Raw genomic sequence first — 22517 nt, forward strand, 5'->3', positions numbered from 1 at the left:
CCCAGGACCTCCACTCAGTGTCCATCCTTTGCCCGCTGACCCCTCAGCGTATACTCTGTGGTCTCCAGTAACCATCATGGCCTAAGACCTGGGTCAGACAGACCCTTACAGAACGCTGGGAGAGTATATTTATGGTGGGTCCCTGAATGGTCACACTCTCAACTGCAGATTTGTAGGATCTTGGATGGCCATCTCTAGAGAGACACTTAGAAGCCATCTAGATGGGTCTGAACTAGGTGTGAGATGGCAAATAGCATACATGTCACCATTCTCCATACTGCCCATGGCAGACATTACTAATCAATCCTCCCTGCCACTACCCTCATTCCAATTTTGTCTAATCTCACCAGACGACTACATATCAGCTTCATCTCTGGCCTCTGCCTCCATTCTAGATTCCCTTCCCAACATTCATTCTGTATGCCAGGGCCAGATTAATCTTCCCTAAATTCATACTTGGATTATTGATTCAGCCACTTCCTCACTGGGTATGCCTGGCAAGCATCTTCTCCTCACTGGCCCTCAGTTTCTTTGCTTGTGAAAATAAAGGAATTGGACCATAAGATGGTGAATATCTAGCACACTTACTGCCTCCTCCCATTCCAACATTCAAGGTAGACATTACTAGTTGATTATAGCCTTCTTTGTGGCTGACTTCAGATGTGGCCTCAAGATCTATCAGTTGATCAGTATGGACACACAAGATCCATTAAGTATCCTTAATAGTTTCTCCTGTATTGTAGATATTGGGAAAATTGAGGTTCAGAGAAGTCTCAGGGGTTGCATATATTTCTTAAGGGCTCCATCTGCTCATCCCATACCATGAGTGAGATGGGAGGAAAGGGTGAGCTGACTGGAGGTCCTTCAGACTCTCCAGCCCTGCCACTGTACCAACCACCGAGCACCTTGTCCCTCCAGAATGGGCACTGCTGGCCTCTGACGCCCACCTTTGCCTGGCTAGGTACGGGAGGCAGATCTGAGCGACCAGTATGAGGCAGCCTGCGAGTCTGCCTGCAGCGAAGCGGAATCTGCAGCTGCGGAGGCACTGGACTTGCCGCTGCCCAGCTACTTCCGCTCCCGCAGCCACAGCTACCTGCGGGCCATCCAGGCGGGCTGCTCGCAAGAGGAGGACAGTGTCTCCCTGCAGTCCCTCTCCCCCCCGCCCAGCACTGGCAGCCTCAGCAACAGTCGCACGCTTCCAAGTGAGTACTGAGATGGGGGGGGGGGTGTTTTTGTTTTTCACAAGGGGGCCCCAGGGACCATTCCTGGTGGATCAGATGCGGGGAATGCTGGGGAAGAATTCATGGTGGGCTAGCCAGGTTTGGAAGGATAGTTAGGAGCAAAAGCAGGAGGCCTTGAAACTGAACTTCCCACTGACTGGCAGATTAGAGCTCAAATGGGGGTCACAGAGGCAGATGTCATCACTGGCAGAAGGTTGAAGGGGTCAGAGAGGCCTGTGGCTTTGAGATACTTGGTTGCCCCTGACTCTCCTGACCCTGGTTCAGAGCAGCCATCTCCTGGTGAACAGGGTTTACTGAAGCCCTCCCTCCCTGTTTAGATTAGTTCAAGTAAGTCAGCCTATGGTGAGGGTTAGAACCTGCCTGCCGAGAAGAGATGGTATCTGCACTGAGACTTCTCAGCAGGGTGGGTTTGCAGGTTTCTCTCATATCCACAGAGACAACCTGTCCTTCATGCTACTTGTTCTAAGTCCTCTGGTGACAGTCTGTGCAAGATCAGAGCAAAAGGGAACGCTGCGTCACAGGGCAAGCCATGAAAACCAAGGCCAGGGAACATCCTAGATAATTTCTGGTTTAATAGAGAGAGCTTCGATCTTCGATCTCAAGGGCCAGCTAGTTTTCCTCCTGGAGACTCAGTTTCCTCACCTGTAAACTGAGGCCTAAGACAGACCCCAGAGAGTTCTTGGGGAGACAAAATAAGTTACTGTGTGTAGGGGATGTTCAGGCAGGGCCTTACATGCGGTGGGATCTGTTATTCTTGGTTCTCAGATTTGACTCTGACTTTCCTGGCAATCAAAAGCAGTTGGGATTGGATTGTTGTAGGAATATAGACACGTTTCCAGTGCTCAATTGGTGTTCAATGTAAATAAATGAACTTGAATCCTATGTATATTCTATACACAGGAAATTAATTTATTGAAGGAACTTGTCTTTGCAGGGGGCAGAGCAAGAAATGACTTTCACTATTGCCTTTCAAACCCTGGGTAATATCTGGGCAGATCCCTGAGCTTTTTCCAGTCACTTTTAGACCTTAAGGAATAGCCTCATTTTCAGGTATTAAGAGTCCAGTCTGGCCTCACTGCAAAGCTTCAGCCTTATCAACCTCAAATCTCATGCTTCTGCAGGTAGGGACTGACTCGGACTATGAAGCCCACAGTAGGGAGCTGGGCGTGGTGGTCATTGTTGTCTCTGTTCCTTGTTCACTAGTGGCTGTTTCTGGTCCCTTCGGGGGGCAGGGGAAGGTAGCCAGGACAGGTGTTATCTGGTGTCAGGACTCTCTGTATGACAGATGCCATATAGTGGATCTTTCTGCTAAGTGGTGCTTTTGAAGTTTCTTCTGTTCTGCGGGACCCTTGGAGTGCCTCCTTCCCTGGCTGGGGCAGTCCCCCCGACCCCAGCCCACTGCTTCTTATTTCCCCCCACAGCATCTCCATCTTGTCCCCCTCCTGACCCTAACCCTAATCCTAACCCTAACCCTCAACTTCTCTTTGCTAGGGGACCTGGCCCTGCCATGCAGGCATCTTGGGCAAAATCCTCTGATGACAACTCCAGCCCCACTATCTTCCTTGACTCCCACTCTATCTGTGTGAAAAGGAGGCCTTGCCATGTGGAATTCTGAAAGTATGGGCTTGTCTGCTATGGCCTTTCTTCTAGCCCTGCAGTCATGGGTAACCCTGCCAGTCTTTCTGCTTTAGAGGTCTCCTAGCAGATGCTGAGGCCTGGTTCTAGGGCCTCCAAATCCAGGGGATCCCTGCTAGGCTCTCCCAGCTACCTACAGTTCTCTAGGAGCCTCAGGTAAAGGGTCAGATTCCCGGTATCATCAGGCCCATGGTCAGTTCTCTAAGCTTGAGGTGGGTCTGGGGGGACATACAGCATGCCCACAATTTTCTTCATTCTGTAATCTTCCCCAAACCCAATTCCTCATGAATAGACTAAGGATGGGACATGGGCTACATATCCCAGAACTGCTTGGGCTCCTTATTGATCAGCTGTTGCCACAATAGTGCTACATGACAGACAACCATAAAATTAGCGTAATACAACAATTAACACTTATTTCTTGCTCCCAAATTTGTGGGTCAGCTAGAACAGTTCTGTCCCATACCTCTCTCATCCTCCTAGAACTAAGGGTCCTTCTGGGATCAATGACCCAACCAGGGCATGTTCTCATGATGATGGCAGAAGCACAAGAGAGCCAACCTAGTTATACAAGCACATTTCAAGTCTCCTACTTCCATACTCTCTGCTAAAATTCTGTTGGCTGGAGGAAATCATATGACTGGGCTCAAAGACAGGATGGAGAGGTATCCTCCTAACTGGTGTAAGAAACTGTATTTTTATGGCAATGGTGTGGGTACAAGGAGGGGTAAAAAATTATAGGGTCAGTAACTGAATCTACTGTGGTCCACTCTATTGACCACATTTATTCATGTTCCTCTCATATAGAAAATACACTTCTCCAGGGTACCTGCGTGGCTCAATTCATTAAGCATTTAACTCTTTGTCTTAGCTCGGGTTGTGATATCAGGGTTATGAGACTGAGCCCTGTGTGAGGCTTTGCACTCAGCACAGAGTCTGCTTAAGATTCTCTCCCTCCTCTTCTACCCATCCCCATGCTGGTGCATGTGCATTCTCTCTCGCTCTCTCTCAAATAAATAAAAAGTTTAAAAAACAATCAATACACCTATCCTCAAGACCCCTCTGTATGACATGAAAAGTTATAAAAATACATGTACACTGATAGTCTCACATGTGCACATTTATGCCTAATCTCTACATACACCTGCATCACAGTCACATACATGTGTGTTTCTTTCAAGACTCATGCCACCTCCACACCCAGGAGGAAATCATGCCTCTAGCAGATTAGAGCCACCAAAAAATTTCACCCCTGACACTTCCCAGATCAGCTCTCCCTCAGATCTCCACAGGGACCACTACATACTTGCTCATCTCTCCTCCACCCTCCGATCCCTTCATGCTCAGCAGGTAAACCCACCTGCCTCACAGGGAAAATCAGGGCCACCAGATTTCCAAATCTGTGCCCAGTGCTGCAGCTGGTCCATACGGTTCCTTTGCGCAGGGTTAGAAAAGGGCACTCCCCCCTCAAGACACTTAATTGCCATCTGTTGAAAAATTGTCATGATGTGTAATTTTTATTTGAATAAGGTCTTTTACTGCCATCTGCCACAAATTTGTCATGATTAGTATGTAATTCAATTATGTCTATGTTGTAAACAGTACCCGCCTTATATGTGGCATCTTTAATCAGTATAAAATTTGCACATCCGTACATGGCAATTCTGCCCACAATCACCTCCCTCCATATAGACCCACACCGACACCAACACACAGACCCACCCTATTTCAGCCACTATTTGCCCACAAGGATCACCCCTGCTCAGAAGGTGGCCTCCTCTCCTCTGCTCTGTCTCCAGGAAGTGAGAAAGAAGTCCAGGCCCCTTGTAGACACACTCGCCTAGGGCTGTTCTGAGTACCACCACCACCCATTGCTGAGGGGCATCAGAGCTCTTTGTCCCTCTCACATGGGCACGGGATGTACTCTGGCAGGCAGGTAGGTGGATGTGGGCGAGGAGTGGTAACTGAGGCAGTGAGAGCCTGGAAGGGGAGCCCTCCCCCCCCCAGGAGCAGCTGTGGGCAGAGCATAGAGCTGCCCACCCACCCACTTTGAGCTCACCAGCTTCCCTGCTGCCAGTCTCGCTGCCACCACTCCTCTCTCTCTCCCTCCCCCTTTCTGACCCAGATTCCACATTCCAGAAATAGCTCTGGCAGGTGACTGGCAGGCTGGGTCCGCTCCAGCTAGGGTGGTGGGGGAAGCAGCAGCCTGGCTCTATATATGTGCCCCTCCCAGCCAAAGGACCCAGCCAGAAGGGGCCACAGGGATGCCATCACCCCACAGTCAGCCCCACCCTACCTCCTCTCACCCTCTGGGAAAGAAAAGAAGAAAGAACAAAGAAGACTGCCTCCCACTCCCTCCCCTCTCTTCCTTGCCCAGCTCCCATTAGCACTCATTCTCCTCTCCTGCCTCCCTTTCTCCCAGCTTCCCCTGCCCTCCTTCCCACCAGCTTCCCCTGCCCACCTTCTCTGCCTTCCCTTTGTGGCCCCTAACCCTGTTCTCCCCTATATGCCCCCCCACTTCCTCCCCTCCCCGTTTCTATACATCCTCCCTCCCTAGCCTCCCCTTCTGTGTCTCTCCCACGCCCTCTGAACCATAAGGGAGGCTATGGCCTCACCCAGGGGCCCTGGGTGGCACTCCCCCACCCCTGCCCCGCAGCTCCTGCCAGCTGTGCCCTCTGCATCAGCACATGTTTCCGTGTGTGTGTTTACACATGCATATACACACACACCAGGTTACACACACTTGGGCGCACTCCCTGTGCCAGTGCTTGAAGCTCTAGGCTAAGTGAGGATAGATTCCCTGCTTGGGATACACCCTTGTTCCTTGCTCAGGAGCCCTGAGATCTAGTTTCCTCTCTCCTGTCTCACTCCGGGTGGGTTCTGCCCCTACCTATGCCTCACATTCTCCATCAGTGTTGTGAAGCTTGAATTTGGAGACCCCCTTCCCTGTCCAAATACCTCCTGTCCAAGTCACCTTCTGAATCCCTTCTTTGTTCTCTGCACTCTCCCTCACAATGTTCCCAGTTTCTCCTCTGATACACTCCCTCCTCCACAAAGGAAGGGAGGCTGACAAAATTCCAATAAGCAGTCAACCGTTTGGTCAGCCTTGTCCCCTCCAAAACCCTCCCCCAGGCCTAGCCTTCCACAATCTCTGATTATTACCCTACAGCTCCTGTCATATCAAACACTTCAGTTACCAGAGTGTCAGGACTGAGAGGAACCTCAAAGACCATCATGTCCAGAGATTGCAAATAGACTTCACTCCTATGTCATTTCTGATCCCTGCAGCCCAGGACTGAGACTTAGTTAAGTAGAGAAGTGGGCCACCATTGACTGGTGATATCAGCATGGTCACAATATTTACACATATCTGATATTCCTGAGTTATCCCAGTTTAACCTTTTGTACATATGCATATACTCTTGTACAGAACTCTTTCAAAGAAACTACAGCCTAGAGAAGGTGAGTGTCAGATCAAGGTCACCCAGTTAGTAGGTCAAGTTGCTGTTTCCCATCTGGGTCTCCCTGACTCCTAAGCCTTGAGTTTCCCATTATCCCATGGGCAGGGGAGCCATCCGGAATCCTGGTAGAGGCGTGACATGGTTACAAGAGTTTTAGGGAAAATTATGTGGCAAGCTGGCCAGGATGGATTGGAGATCCAGGCAAAGCAGTGAGGCCTGAGCAGGGGCCATAAAGTCAGAGAGTAACGAGAGGATCCAGGAGGCCTTCCTGGAGTGAGTGAAGAGGGGTCAGAATTCCCTGTTGCCGTACCTCTGCACAGAAGGCGCTTAGCAGAAGGCAGGCTTCCTCCAAGGGCTCTACCAAACCTTGGTCCAGAACATTCCTGGTTAATCGAGTGCCTACTGTGAGCTCAGTGCACAAATCATTACCCTTCTAAATCCTGTTTTTTTGTCAGATCCATTGAGCCTTCTGGGGGAAATAGTGACTGGGCTTAAAGATTGATGGGCAGGTTATGAAGCCAGGATTGAGTTTCTTGAACTAGAGGCATTTCTTACACCCTTAGGGGTAAAGAGGTCACTCCAAAGGAGGAGAGACAAAGATGCTTAGATGGAACCAGGGAGCTCCCACTAAGTAGTGGTTAAGAACATGAGCCTTGCAATCAGGCTGCTCTTTCACTAGATAGATGTTTATTGATCACCTACAGTGGGCCAGGCCGTGCTCACCAGGGACACAACAGTGATCAAAACAGAACACCCCACCCACCCACCCCCGCTTTCATGGAAAGGACATTCTGTTGGGGTGGGGGAAGCAGACAGAATGATAAACAACACATATAAGCATATGGTTCATTGGAAAATAGCCCAGAGCAAGGGGAAGGGTGTTTGCAGCACAAACAGGATAGGGTAGACCTGGTTGAGAAACATACTTAAGCAAAGCCTTGGAGGAAGCCGTGGAGGTATGCCTCGCAGGGAGGAGTCCTGAGCCGGAGGATGCCTGGCGCCTTGGAGCAGGGTTCCGTGTGGCTGGGCCCGAGCAAGACTGAGCCTGGCTCGTCCTTAGGAGTTTCTCGAATTTTTCTAAGTCAATTTAAAGATGAATGCTACGTGAATAGCACGGGTGGAGCACCGTGACGATGAGTAGGACAGACTAAGTTAATACTTTGAAAGTGCTTAGCACCGTGGCTGGGATCAAAATGGCCCAATAATCCTCATCTTCTTTTGTCATTATTATGCTTTTATACAAAAATCGCTACAATGGTATCAGAAACACTTATTAGGATTCCCTTCGTCATTTTACGTTTATTAAAGAGATGCGCAGAGAAGGCAAGGGACGTGCCTCAATCACCCAGCAAGGCAGGACAGGGACAGTGGGGCCTGCAAGGGAGACCTCCTGTAAGGACAGCCTGGAGAGGGGAGGCCAGGACGAGACGAGTGGGGGGCTCAACAAGAGAAATGGGGACCTGGGGGCGCCGCGAGAATTGAGGCCTAATTGGACCCTGCAGCGTTGAGAAGACCAGCTCAGGTTCCTTGTTGTGGCCCTCAGTTTCCCGCGGTGACAGCGAGGGGTCGCCACGGCGAACTAGAGCGAACCCGCTCCGCTCCGCCCCGCTACGGAGCATGCGTCCCTTTCCAGCTGGAACCGGTTTGGCGGGGCGGCTCGAGGGGCGGAGCCCCGGGGCTCAGGCATGCGCGTGCCGACGTGGGCGCGCGCTCCCTCTCCCGGTCGGTCGGCCTGGGCGTGGGCCCCGGAGCGCGCCGAGCGCCTGCGCACCCGGCCTAACCGCGCGCGCGCGCCGGGCCACGTGCCGAGCGGGCTGCGCGCGTCCCCGCCCGCCCCGGGAGTCCCGGGAGGCGCGCGCGCGCGGCTGACGCGGGGGGCGGGGCAGGGCGGGGCCGGCGCGGGGCTTTAACACGGAGGCCCCGCCCCTCGGGCGTACAAAACCGGAGCCTCGGGCCGGGCCGCGTGAGGGAGGAGGGTGAGTGCCCGCCGCTGGCCGCAGCTGCCGCCAGCCTCGTCCGTCACTCCGTCCGTCTGTCCGGTCCACGCCGTCGCCGCCGCCTCCTCAGCCCGGACGGCTGGGGCCCGCCCAGCGCCGCCCGGAGCAGCCGCGGCCCCGCGAGGAGACGGGCGCCGCCCCCGCCCGGCCCTGCCCCCGCCCTCCTCCCCGTCTGTCCGTCCGTTCGTCCCCCCGCCCGCTCGCGCTTCCGTCCTTCTGTCCGGCTGCCAGCCTTCGGGCTGGTCTCCCCGCTCCGTCCGCTTTGTCTCTCCCCGGCTCGCTGTCTCTTTGTCTCTGCCCTCGCGGTGCCTCAGCCCCTCCCTCGCTCCCCGATCTCGGGTCCCCCTCCAAGCGCTCCTCTCATCCCTCAGAGCCTCCTTTTCTGGGCGGCCCGGGCCCTCGGGACTCCCCCTCACGGCGCCCCCACGTCTTTGGGGGCCTTGCCTTCAACACCCCGGCACTCCCTCACGTCGCCCCTCAGGGCTTCCGCACAGCCTGTGGGGGGTCCTCCCTTCCATCTGTATCCTCAAATCCCTGTGGTCTTGCCCCTCTCTTAGCCCTCATTTCCTCGGGGTTTTCCCCCGCGGGGCCCCCCATTCGCGCTGGGACCTCGGAGATCCCTTGGGGTCTCTCTCCTCGGGACCCCCTAAAGCTCCCAGCTCCCAGACTTCACCCCTCCCTGCTTTCCCTTGGTTTGTCTCTGTGGCTGTCGCTCCTTGTTCTCGCTCAGGCCTCCGTGCCCCCCCCCCCCCCCCGCTTCTGGGGGTCGGGCTCCCCTGCTTTGCTCTCCCTGCCTCAGCCCTCACATCTGCCTCAGTGGTCTCACCACTGAGTGGCTCTTGTGCTGAAGGCCCCCTTTTGAGCCTGCTCCTTTCCCCAGGGCTCTTGGCCCCCTTGCTTTCTCTGCCCCTGCCCCCTGTCTCCCCTGCTCTCTGCTCCCTTGTCTCTCCCTTTCCCCTTTTCTGTCTTTGCCGGTCTCTGGGTCTCTGACCCCCTCCGGCCCTCATGGCTTTGTGTCTGGAGCTCTTGAAGCAATGTGAGTGGTGGGGTGTCCGGGTCTGGCCGGAGTCCGCCCGCAGGCTGGCCGCGGCGAGGCTCCATGGGGTTGGCGCTGGGGCTAGGGCTGGCGCTGGGGCAGGAGGCTCTGGACCCTCCCAACAAAGGGGCAAGGAGGGAGGGGCCAGGCCTGTCTGGCAGAGGTGGGAGTGGGGGGGCCTTCTTGCTCTGAGGCTTCTGCTTTAGTTGCTTGAGTGTGTGGAGGGTGCCACGGGCTGGATGTCCTGCCCGCTTGGTCCTGCATGGCCTGGCACTTTGTGATCGCTTGTGGGCAGGCCTGGGCTATTTTGGAGCTGGCAGGATGTGATATCACTTGGGCGTTTATTTAGACCCGGCTGGGGGTGGGGGCTGCGTTCTTGCCAACTTGAGTAATGAAATTTTGCAGGGGGGTGCGGCCGCCTAGGCAGCTGGGCTGTAGGGTGTGTGGCCAGAACTTTGCAGGCCAGCAGACTGGGCAGGTGAACAAGGGACTGTGCTGCCTTGGTCTTGCTGAGACTCTCAGTCAGGATGAGGGGAAAGAGGAGTTGTTCTTAATCTGACACACTTGAGTATTTCCTTTGATGGGCTAAGAACTCTGGGCCTTCATTCTGCCAGCCTCAAGCTGTGTGAGAGCCTCAACCTCTATAAGCCTCAGTTTTTCCATTTGTAAAAAGGGGATAATTGTACTAATCTCACCATTTGTCATGAAGATCAAATGAAACGTCTGTAGGCATGCTTTGTGAAGTGTCACTGTGTCTTTAAACTGAGCCCACAGAGGGAAAGCAGCTTGCCCAGGGTACACAGCTAGTTGATGGCAGAGCTAGGACAGGGGTCCAGCCCCAGGACCCCATCCAGAGTTCTTTACCCTTGGCTCCATTACCACCTGATTTTTCAGAAATACACCTGCCTTTCCACCGGGGCAGGGAGCAAGCTGTCCCTTATCTATGCCAATTCCTGGTTTCTCTTTGTTAGTTTGTAAAGATAGGCAGGTGTGCATAGCTGGATGTCTGTGCTGGGAGACAGTTGGATTTTCCATGTTCCATCCCATTGTTGTTTGAGGGTGGACCCTGCATGGCCAGTGGCACTTGGGAAAAAAGTCAGTTTGTGGCTGTGAGCCTCTGCTGCTTTTCCTGCTTCCCCGTAGAGTGGGGAAACAAAGACAAAGACAGCAGCCGGGAGAGGCTCCACACACAGTTGGAGGTCTGCTGTCAAGGAGCCTAGGATGTCCTAGAACTTCGGAGCAGGAGAAGAGATCAACTGTTGTAGCACCCTTGTCTTATGGATGAGGCCCATAGAGCCAGGGACCTACAGAGGGTAAAGCAAGGACTTGGTCCTCTTCCATGGCACTGCCTCTGAGGAGGTAGGTCACTGTCAGGCTAGTGTCACTTGCCCACTGGTGTATAATGACAATTTCCAACATCCATTTTACCTATTACTTTGGGTCCTGTGCTTGACACACTACACGGATGACTTGCAATTGAGGAGAGAGAGGGGCTTGGTCCTTGGCCCTTGGCCCTTGGCCTGGAACCAGGAGATCGGGATGCTGGTCCTCACATCTTTCCCACTCTCAGGGAGGCCACCTTCTCTGGGTTTCAGCTTCCTTATCTGTAAAATGGGAATAATAATCTTTGTCCTAAAACTGATTCTGAAATCATAGAATCCCTAAAGAAATTCTGTGAGGCAGAACGCCAGGTTCTATTCCTGGCAGTGCTAAGATGCAATGTGGCTTCAGACAAGCATCCCTCTCTCTCTGTATTTTTCTCTATGAAAAATGAGTGAGTTGGATAGCATGGCCTGTTAGGTGCTTCCAGTTCTGACATTTGAGGATTCTAAGGTAATTCAATGGCTACCTATTTGTACCTACAGCTCATCTTACCTGTTAAAAGTGTGCTTGATCACAGAACAAGGGGGAGAATGTGTGAATGCTACAGGATGTGTCCTGATCATATGCTGTGGGGTTTCGCAGGAGAGAGATCCTGTCTGGGCAGAGGGTTCAGAAAAGCTTCCAGGAGGAGGTAGTGCTTTAGTTGGGCCTGTATACCAGGCATGTTCCTCCCTTTCATGCAAACTGTTACAGAGAGTAGAATTGGTCTCCATCGCTCATTCCCTGTGTAATTTGGGCAAGTTACTTTCTTTGAACTTCAAGTTTCCTCATTGGGACTCAAGATAATCATATTTACATACAGGATTGTGGTAAAGATTGAGATTATATATTTTAAAAAATACCTATTATACAGTAGGCACTTAATAAATCTGAATTTTCATCTCCCAATAATATCTGGATCACTTTTTTCTTTGTGGGAACAAGACAGAGACCCAGCTTCTCCTCGCCCCGCCCCACCCGCCAACCCCCTGGTGTTGAGGTTCAGGTAACAAGGAAAGCACCTGACTGTTCTAATAAATAATAGGAGTAATCCTCTAATCTCTCACTTGCCATATGAGCCATTGTGTAATCTGTCAGGCGCTTTCCTGACCATTGTTGCTCATGGTCCTGGGAGGAAGCACTGGCATTCTCTCTGCTTCACAGGTGGATGAAGAATAGGGGGCCCAGAGAGGCACAGGGACCAGTTCAGAGTCCCGCAGCATGGCAGCATCGGGGTGGGCTTGAGCCCAGACCTCTGGACTTTTCTTCGCCAATAGCTGTGCTCTAAATTTATTGTTTCTGCCTGGTAGCCTGCCCCTCAGGCCTCCTCCTTCTCTGGGTCTGGCATCTCTTCTGCAGGGAGAGTTTGCTTGACATTGCCTCTGAGCTCATCTCAGACTTCAACAGGACTAGCTGGAGGCTGGGCAGAGACTGAGTCACATCTTCCCTGGCTTTCTCATCCTGAGCAGCAACCAGACACACCCAGAGGGCCAGAGACCTGCTTGTCGGAGGCAACAGCATGGCAGGCCCCTCTCCCAAAAGCTCAGATTGGCTCAGAAGTGTCTCTTCCTGGACTTTTAGGGAAAGGCTGCAGTGGTGGCTCCCTGGGGATTTGGGAGCATGAGCTACCCTGAACAGCTGTTGCCTGCCCCTTCCCACTCTAAGCCATAATTTGTGCTGTACCCTCCCCCTTTGTACCCTCTCTTCCCTTTGAGACCCACATTGTCAAATGCTGCCACCTCCTCCAGGAAGTCTCTGATTGCTGCTCTAGAGTCAAACAGACTTATGAATTCTGTCCCAGGCCCACACTTGATGAAAAGTGGTCACTGCACTTCAGTTTCCTAATGTATATAAGATGTAGGTTCCTTATCTTTATAAAGTTTAAGTTCCTAGGCTCCATCCCAGAGAGTCTCCTTTGGCAGGTCTGGGGCAGGAATCAACTTTACAAGTTCAGCCCTCTGGAGGAGTCCAAAACCAAGAACCTGGGGGGTGCACTCTGGGAAAAGCTGAACTGAGAGTTTCCTGGGATTGTTTCCCAGCTTGGCTTGTCCCCACTGCATGATCTTGGATTGATCAACTTTCTGCAACTCAATTTTATTCTGACCTATTGGGATGGAAATCCCTTCCTCACAGGTTGCCATGAGGATGAGAACTCATGTAGTGAAGGCCCCTTGAGAAATGGGAACCTTTATGCTACACTGCCATTTACCAGGTGTCAGGGGTTGTGCTAAGTGGTTTATGGCATCATCTCACTGTATTATTGCAGCAACCCCGTGACGCAGATACCAATACTTTCCTCATTTCACACATGAGGAATCTGGCTCCTCCTCATCTTTGTTTTGGGCAGGATTGGTTGTTTCCAGAAGCAAGTTACCCTTTCCTTGCTTAGCCCTGGCAATAGACACTGTCAGACCTGGCCAGGGTAGAGCTGTGGAATTGAACACCTGGGCAGGAATGCAATCCAGTTGTCAACAGGAATTTAATGAGGTTGATGAGGTATGCAGTCTGAGTGCCTCTCAGATTGCCGGGTTTCCCTCAGCCTGTGTTGAGTCCTAGTTCCTCACCCACCCACTCGTCAAGACTACCTTAAAAGCAAATAATATTCGTATTCTACAGCTAAAAGATGATTGTTTCCTGTTTCACAGTGAGAAAGCAGGCCCAGGTAAGGGGAAGGACAAGTACGTGCCTAGGATCCCAAAGACCATGCCACAGCCGGGCAAGAATCATAGCCCTGCCTGCCTACTGGGTCTCCATTTCTCTGTATCACTGGCCTGGGACACCCAGCGGAGAGTAGGAAGAGCAAAGTGTGATTTGGTCAGTGAAGTTTCATCATGGGACAGGAGAAGTGGTCCCAAGTGTTTGGAGCTAGACTTGGCTCAGCCTGGAGCCAGTTGGGCTTGGAAAGCACTTTCTGAGGCCTGCCCCCCAGCTGTGGGCCAAGCTCTGAGAGGATGGGAAAGAACAGATGAGGCCTCTGCCCCTGGGAACTTATGGTCTAACAAGGGAGACAAGGCCTACAATTATGAGAGACTGTGTGACAGTCTGTAATTAAGCGTCTGCTGAGGAAAAGCATTGTTTGAGAAGGAAGAAGTGAGTGTGTGCCAGAGGAAACAAGAGCCCTCTTGAAGGGGGCTGGATTTGCAGAGACAGAGGGTGAGGCTGACATTCTAAGGAATGGTTTGTGCAAAGGCAGAGATGCGGAGGCTGGAAGGTAAGCATGTATTTAGGGAAACAGTGAGTAGATTAGTTTTGCTGATGCATCAGTGCTCTGGATGGAAAATCTGGGAGGGGCCAGGAAGTTGTGGGCAACATTGAATTCATATCAGCTGAGAAGCAGAGGCTTTGGGGGGCTATGGAAGGTTTTAGAATGGGTGACACAACTGGAGGATATTTTTTTTCTAAGAAGGTGTATCAGGCTGGGTGAATTGGAATGAATGAAAATGGACAGGAGAAGCTTCACAAGCATTCAGATGAAAGAAGAGGGTGGGGTTTGGGTGGAGCCCATGGGGTGGGAAAGGACAGTTGGGGTAGCAGAGGGTGTTGTGCTCCTTCAGGAGAGCCCATTCAGGGGCTTGATGGGCCAGAGGGAAAGATGTCGAATGTTACTACTTTGGAGGAAGAAATACAGTCTAAGAAAATTGCTTGCACACCTGCTCTGTGCCAGGGCCTCCACGGATGCTGTCAGAAATCCTTACACCAAGCAAGAGGCAAATGGACTTACTATCCCCCTTTTACAGATAAGAAAAATGTGGCTTAGACCCAGGGCTGACTGCAAATCCTGACTCTTCCCACAGTTCAGCTCTGCTTCTTGGAAACTCTCTCACTATTAGGATCCTAGGAATCTGAGCCTTCTTGCCCCTTGAATTGGGGGCACACAGATACATCCCTTAAAGCCTACACGCCCTTACTTTCCGAAGATCTGGAAAGTCAGGACCGGGTGCCAGTTTAGAATTCTTCAAGGTAGGAGAGTCAAGGAAGTGAGGGGCTTTCACATCATCAGTTTTATTCACCAGGCTATGAGCAGTATTCAGAGTCATTGTGTCTAGTCCAAGTGGGCACACCCATGACTGGGTCCATTGGGATTCTCAGCTAGCTGCCACCAGAGAGGGTGTTCCCTCACCCAGCCAGAGGAATCAGCCACCCACAAAGGTAGGAAGGGACTTGTCCCAAGATGCTTTTGGCACTGGAGAGCCAGGTGATGGAGCCCAGTTTCCCTTTCCCAGGTGGTAGCCAGGGATATCTACTGGGCAGAGAGAAGGGAAAGGGAACTGGTGCTTACTAAGAGGCTTCTATGGGAGGCAGCAAGGGCTGGTCCCAGGGTACATTTCAGAAATTGGTGGCTTAAAAAAAAAAAAAGGACAGAAATTGATGGCTTGGCAAATCATTCTCCTTTATATGTCCCCTTGGGCTGGGCCTTGGGTCATGAAGCAGAGCAGCCGCGTGGTAGGCACAGCCTCTGAGCTCTGTTCAACCATCCCTCTCCTTACATCCAGTAAACACCCCCAGGATCCATATGCCAGTCTACTTCGGCAGATGTTCTCTGACCCCAGTGTATGCAAGATATGATTGTAACTGCACCCATCTTTTTCATACCAAAATCTAGACAAAGGTTTTAATGAGGGATTTTTGTGCTCTTTTCGAACAGACAGCCTGAGAAAATACCATTCAGACATTGTAACAGTGGACTAGAGTGGCCTGTTAAGTGTAGTAAGGCCATTTGCCCCATGCTTTCACATAAATTTGACCATTCGGACGTATATTCATTTTTAAAATTTTTTTAAGATTTTATGTATTTATTCATGAGAGACACAGAGAAAGAGGCAGAGACATAGGCAGAGGGAGAAGCAGGCTCCCTATGGGGAGCCTGATGTGGGACTCAATCCTGGGACCCAGGGATCACAACCTAAGCCAAAGGCAGACGCTGAATCACCAAGCCACCCAGGGGCCCCCATATATTCATTTTTTTTTAATATTGTTTTCAACACATTGGTTCTGAATCCTCAGTATTTGCTTAGCCTGTTTTTGATTTGCAAAGCACTTTCATCCTCCTTATCTTATTAGATCTTATACAACTCTGGGAAGTCATTACTATGCTTGTCATCCTGATTTTCTTTTTTTTTTTTAATTGGAGTTCAATTTGCCAACATAGAGCATAACACCCAATGCTCATCCCGCCAAGTGCCCCTCTCAGTGCCCATCACCCAGTCACCCTGACCCCCCACCCACTTCCCCTTCCACTACCCTTTGGTTCATTTCCCAGAGTTAGATGTCTCTCGTGTTTTGTCTCCCTCACTGATATTTTCACTCATTTTATCTCCTTTCCCTTTCACTAATTTTTATGTTCCCCAAATGAATGAGACCATATAATGTTTGTCCTTTTCCGATTGACTTATTTCACTCAGCATAATACCCTCCAGGTCCCTCCACGTCGAAGCAAATAGTAGGTATTTGTCATTTCTAATGGCTGAGTAATATTCCATTGTATACATATACCACATCTTCTTTCCATTCATCTTTCGATGGACACCGAGGCTCCTTCCACAGTTTGACTATTATGGACATCATCCTCATTTTCCAGAAAGTGACTTGAGCAAGGTCACTCTGGAATTCACTGGCTGAGCTACTTGTTTATTCAACAAATACTGAAGTGCCTGCTGAGTGCCAGGCAATGAGCTGGCCCTGGCACTACAGTTCAAGCAGAGCAGTCTTAGAGACTTACCTCCCAAAGTTCACAGTATCATTAAGGTATAGCCAGGATCTACCGCAGCACCCCTGACTTGCACACTGGGCTCTTTCCGCTGCAGAGCCCTGTAGTTTGGGCCTGTGGCTTAGATCTAGACTGTTGTAACTTGTGAGCCCTCAGCTTAGAGCATCATGGTAAAGCAAGTCCAGGCAACAAGTCTCTGCAAACTGAACTTCAAAAGTGACAAAAGAGGTCTTCAGTAATGATTTAATCATTATCAAGGTGAAGTAAAGGCATCTCAAGAAAAGGCCCTCTGCTCCTTCAGTAGTGTGTTGGGGAGGGAGGCGGGAGGGAAGTCACCTGAGGGCTGCTATACTTAAGATCCTGGCCTGAATTTTCTCTAGCCTCCAAATATTTGTTTACACTCTGCCCAGGTGTGGAGCCCTGTGGCCATGTGCTGAGCTGGGGACCCTCTCTTTCCTCCAGTACTAAATGAGATGACATAAAGACAGATCCTCAGATTTCTGGCCTACCCCCTCTTAGGTCCCATGAGTGGGAACCAAGTGTAAAAGAGGTAGGTACTTGCCAGGATCTCATATTGAGAGAAACAATCCTTCCTCTTTCCGTGTCTTACCAGCCTGGCAAAATTTCCCCACTGCTCCCTGTAGGAACTCTTAACTGAACCTGTTCCACATTCAAAGCCCTCTTCAAATCCTGCCTATGCCTTAAGGCCAAGTTTTTCCCAAGTCGTCTCTGACGTTTTCTCCCTTGCCCAGAGCCCTGGAGTGTCCAGGCTGCCTCCATCTACTCTCAGAGGCTGGCCACCTGTTCTACAAGGGTAGACCAGCAGCTTTTGAGGAAACTTCAAACTCCAGATGCCTGGGCCCTGCCCCAGGGACTTTGATCCCTGAGACATAGAGAATGCTTTCTCCGAGAGCATTTTGCTGGAGTTATTTTTATGTGTAGAAATTACATTTCTATTGAAGCAATACATGTATGTGGTTAAACATTTCAAACTTTGTAGAAAAAATGCCCAGTGAAAAATTTAACTCTCCCACCCTCCACTCCTAGATAATCACTATGAACAGTCTTGATGTTTCCTTCCAGAAATACTCTTCATATGTAGGCAGCTATGTCAATAACATCACCTTTTTTTTTTTTAATAACATCACCTTTTATTACACAAACGATGGCATATTCTCTACCTACAGCCTACCGTTCTGTACTTTGTCTTCTTTACAAGTCTGTCTCTGTTGACGCAGACAGGTCCATGGCCTCCTTTTCCATGACTGTGTGACAGTCCCATGACGGATGGACCACCAGTTGTCATCCAGCTCTCTCCTGGAGGGCATTTAGGTTGTTTCTAGTCTCGCTGCTGTGAGCAGTGCCACAGCAAGCACCTTCCCCCCACCTGTGTGTATGCGGGTGTGCCTGTGGAGCTGTGGGAGCCATTCCTGCAAGTGAAATTGTTACAGAGAGTCTGTGCACCTAAAATTTTGTTAGGTATTTTGAATTGCCTTCTTTTGCATCCCGAAAGTGTGTATTTTTTTAAAAAGCACCCTGCATCCCCTGGATTCAAATTCATTTCCTTGGTTAAGAACCAGACTATTCTAATTCAGCCCAGATGGGAAGGGAGTTGGCCAGTGTTACTCAGCAGTCCTCAGCCAATGAGGTATTTCCAGAGTATGGTACAGATGAGGGGAAGTAAGGAATGAAGGGAAGAAATGGGCTAGCAGGGTAATGAGTGGGGCCAGAATTGGGCAGAAGGGACTCTGTTACAGGTCCTGGGGACCTGTTGATGACTTGGTCCCCAGGGAGAGGCATCCCCTCCTCCCATGCTGTGTCCTCCTTCCTGCATTTCTCTGGCTTGGGCTGCATCTGCTTGGCAGCAGCTGGGCCAGTGAACTCCTTCATTCAGCAAATATTTACTGAGCTCCTGCATCCCAGTGCAGGCTGGGCCACTATGTCCCTACCCTTCCTCGAGCCTCATTTTTTTTCATCTGAAAAGTGGAGAGGTTCATCCGTGCATTTCTTATATCACCAGGCTAGTGGGAAGATTTGGTAAACCAGCCAATGGGGAACCCCCATAAAATAGATTATATGGTTTTAGCTAGACACTATGCCAGGTACCCTGGAGGGTTTTTTTTTTTTTCTTTTTCCTTTTTTTTTTTTTAAAGGTTTTATTTATTCATGAGAGAGAGAGAGAGGCAAAGACCTCTGGAGGGTGTTTTTCTTTCTTTTTTTTTTTTTTTTTTTTTTTTTTTTTTAGGTTTTATTTATTCATGAGAGAGAGAGAGGCAGAGGGAGAAGTGGGTGCCAGACTTGATCCTAAGACTCCGGGATCACGACCTGAGCCAAAGGCAGATGATCAACCATTGAGCCACCGAAGCATCCCACCCTGGAGTTTGAGTCTGATCTTTGGACCAGTCCTGGGTGGGCTACCTCCAGTCTTAGTAGATGGCCTGGTCTGCGCTCTGATTAGGAATTTGGTGGCATCCGTTGGTGGGTGTCTCCACTTGCTGTGCCAGGACAGAGTCAGACTCATGCCTAGGATGCATTTGCTTTGCCCTAGGATGCTGGAACTCCAGGGCCCGCTCAGGGTCAAGGTGATTAGATAATAGGTGAAGAAGAGGTAGTTAGGGAGGCCAGGAAGGTCCCCACACTGAGGCTACTTTTGTCTCCTCCTCCAAGTTAATGGGAAGGCCCTCTGGGGTCCCCCACAGGGCATTTCTGCAGCTCCCTTTCAGCTTTCAGCTGTGGTAGGGATGAGGAAGAGGAAGTTCTATCATTTTTCTAGTTCAAAATTACTAGTTTAAAATCATTATCCTAGTTCCTCCTTCCCATTTTATCAATGGAAAACTGAGGGCCTCCTCCTAGGTGAGCAGGCGGCCTTACCAGGATTGGAAGCCAGGTGTTCAGCCCTCCTAAGCCTTACCTCTCACTAGGTTTCCCACATCGTCGCAGTCTTCAGTTTCACTTTGGGGTTAAAAACCAAAGTGAAAGAGAAAGGCAAAGCAGGAAGCAGCTGCTTCAGTCCCAGCCCAGGCTGGGATTGGCCCTGAGAGACCCAGGCCGAGCTGGCCTCACATCAGGGGGCAGGCCTCTTCACCCTCATGCTCCGGAGGCCTGGCAGGGGCGGGGCCCAGTAGGGCCCCGCGGGGGAGGCGCCAGGCTACAGACAGGGGTGGTGTTTTGGCCTGCCGCTGTCTGGGAGACGGCCAGTCGGACAGGTTCCCTGGTGAAAGTCAGCCTCACCGGGGTGTGGCCCCAGGTGAGAAGCCACTGCCTTTTAAACCTCTGTCCTTCCGGGCCAGGGCTGAGCTGGGCCTCTGCTGGCCTGGGAAAGATATCCTCGCTTCCCCAAACCAGCTTTCACAGAACATTTCCACTCTCCCTGAAGGTAAGAGCTAGGGCCCTGTCTCCACTGGCAAGACCTCTAAACCTCCGGTCACGGTAGGGTGGGCACTTACCTCAACTCTTGGCGGTTTCTTAAGGACCCAGGTGGCCTGAAAGCCTTAATGCCCTTTGTTCTGGTCCCAGTCCCAAGAAGTTGGACAGGGGTTGGAGGAGAAGGAGCCACAGCTTCCCGAGTTTTTAGGTGGCCCCAACAAGATTCCTCTCCAGCTCTGGGCTCCAGAGTCCCCATTTGTTTCTTGGCAGGAGAAGTTCCTTCTAGCTCTGCTGTTCTGTTGAATCAGTTTTGGTCCCTTGGAAGATAGCGAGGATCTTAACACCTGATTTGGTTGGTCTGTGTATTTCAAAGATTAGCTGTTATCTAACTAGTGGGGGTCTTAAGTTCCTGTTTCTCTGTGCTTTTTCTAAGAAAATTCTCAGACTTGCCAAAGTAGATACAGTCTCAATTTTTTTGCTTCAACAAATACAATTTCTGTGTACCTCTCTTGTCTGCACAATCACAAGGTCCCCAGACACATAGTCGTTTTGGCTCAAGACTGCTCGCTAAGGGCACACACTGAGCCCAGGGTGGGTAATCGATCAGGTGATCCTTGGTAAATGACTGAATCAATGATCCGCACCTGGCCTTGCCGCTCTTGTGGAATGCAGAAAACTGGCATTTATAGCCTAACTGTAAGGCTGAGGCAGGCACTGGGTGAGCAGGGAGGAATACCCACACCTTAGAGATCTCGCAGACCTATAGTCAAGAGCTTAGCTCTAGTGACAAACTGTTGGGGTTTAGATCCTTGGCCACCACCAAGAGCTGTGAGACCTTGGGCAAGTTCCTTAACCTCTCTAGGCCTCAGTTTCTTCACTTGCAAAATAGAGATGATAACATTACCTGAAATCAGCATCAGCATGAAGACCAGAGCAAAGTGTGTGTAACGCACTGAACACAGTCTGTAATACAGAGGAACCGCTAAAAAATGGGAGCTGTTGCTGCTATTGGTATCCAAGGGAGAGAGAAGACTTGAAATAACTGAAGACTATCCATGTCCCATGCCTGGAAGGATGGAAGTGGACTGGTTGGGGTGTTTGGAGGGACATCAAGTTATTGTTTGTCAAGTGCAGGGCTATGATGGGGACTCTGGAGTGAATCAAGGTAGGCTTTAGAGAAGAGATGACCTTCAAAACCTCAAAAGCTGGGCAGGACCCAGGTGGATGGAGATTTTGAGGGGAAGACACCCTAGGGTATGGGCACACCCGGGGTAGGGGAGAGGAAGGCACTGTGGGTCAGGGAGGGATGGCAGGCGTTGGCTGCCCAGGGGCCAAGAGAGCCAAGATCAAGGAAGAATGCTTGTTGAGGGCCATTAGAGTCCATCAGCACTCAGGGCCAGGCATTCAGAGCCAGGGTTTGTCTCTGAAGGGTCATCACTCCTTGGGTGGGTTTCCTGCTGGGGCACATTACTGAGTGTGCTGTGAATATATTTGTGAATTCCACCCTCTCCTGGAACTTTCTTGCATAGTATTGCTCTGCACAGGGGAGTGGTGGTAGCCATCTGGACCTGCCTGCCTGCCTGCCTAGGGATGGTTCTGAGCCAGGGTGGGGTAGGAGGAGCGGGGTTTGTCTGACAGCACCTTTAAAAGCCAGCTCGCTCTGCTCCTGCTGCCCCGTAATTTCCTCAAAGCAGGGGCAGTAGGGAGTAGGGTTTGGGTTCATCCCAGTCTGCCCCAACCTCCAAACAGCCACCACTTCTCTTTCCAAATGGCCAACCATTCCTGTGCTCAGAGTGCCAGTGCCAAGCCAGGACAGGGGAGGGAACAAGACAGACTTGGTCTCTTTCCTTAGGGAGCTTCCATCAACTGGAAGTCCCCATGCCAGCAGGTGATGAATATGTGAGATACTGCCTGCTGGTGCTGAGAACTCTGAAGGAAACAGGCTGAGGGGGACCTATTCTGAGAGGATGGGGAGGGCATGTCAGGGATGGTGAGGTGGCCAGTGGGCAGGAAGCTGTCAAGGGGCAGGCCAAGAACAGCAGGGATCAGGACCCCTGGGTGAAAAATGTTTAGCATATTGAGGGAACCAGAAGAGGTTCTGTTCAGTCTGGAGTGGTCTGCAAGGTCAGGCGGGGCTTCATCATCCCAGTGACCTTGTTTCCTCTGAAGCAAAAAAACTTTGCCCTGAAGGAGCCAGAGGTGTCGGTGTATTAAAAGGTGTTTTGGGTTTTAAAATTAACATCAGAACTCCCAAATACTTCTGATTGGTTTTCATACTGATCCTAAGTCATCAAAAAAAAGGCTTCATTAGCACTCCCTATTTATTGCTCACTTCCTCATACTGCCTCACAGTTCATGAAGCTATGTTGCTTCTGTTGGCAGTTTGTTGCAGGTTATTATTGCTGTTTTTAGAGGGGATGGAACAGAGAGCTTAAGTGACTTGCCCAGAGTCACACAGCTTAATCATGATTTGAAGTCTTGATCCACTGTTCTTTCTACCCTCCCCACTACTTCTCTGTAAGAAGGCCAAAGCAGAAGTTTCTATTTCTTTATAGCAAGGTTGCAATTCTAAAATGATCACAGTTGGGATCCCTGGGTGGCACAGCGGTTTGGCGCCTGCCTTTGGCCCAGGGCGCGATCCTGGAGACCCAGGATCAAATCCCACGTCAGCCTCCCGGTGCATGGAGCCTGCTTCTCCCTCTGCCTGTGTCT

The 22517-nt window shown here is 50.9% G+C and overlaps 1 protein-coding gene across 5 annotated transcripts in view; it reads left to right on the top strand.

Annotated features, from left to right (window-relative positions):
• The window catches only part of DLGAP4 (DLG associated protein 4), a 195439-nt gene that overhangs the window by 120252 nt on the left and 52670 nt on the right, over window positions 1–22517 (top strand). For 4 of the 5 annotated variants that reach the window (XR_013365209.1, XM_077873009.1, XM_077873008.1 and 1 more), the window contains one exon: window positions 962–1202. Coding sequence is in view for 4 of the 5 variants with exons in the window: in XM_077873009.1 (XP_077729135.1) it covers window positions 962–1202 (241 nt within the window). In the remaining variant the exon portion in view is untranslated. Of the gene's footprint in view, window positions 1–961; window positions 1203–8499; window positions 9371–22517 lie in introns of those variants that run through there. The other variant, XM_077873014.1, reaches the window with a different exon arrangement.

The sequence above is a fragment of the Canis aureus genome, chromosome 26, assembly GCF_053574225.1.
Source record: "Canis aureus isolate CA01 chromosome 26, VMU_Caureus_v.1.0, whole genome shotgun sequence".
NCBI classification, from domain to species: domain Eukaryota; kingdom Metazoa; phylum Chordata; class Mammalia; order Carnivora; family Canidae; genus Canis; species Canis aureus.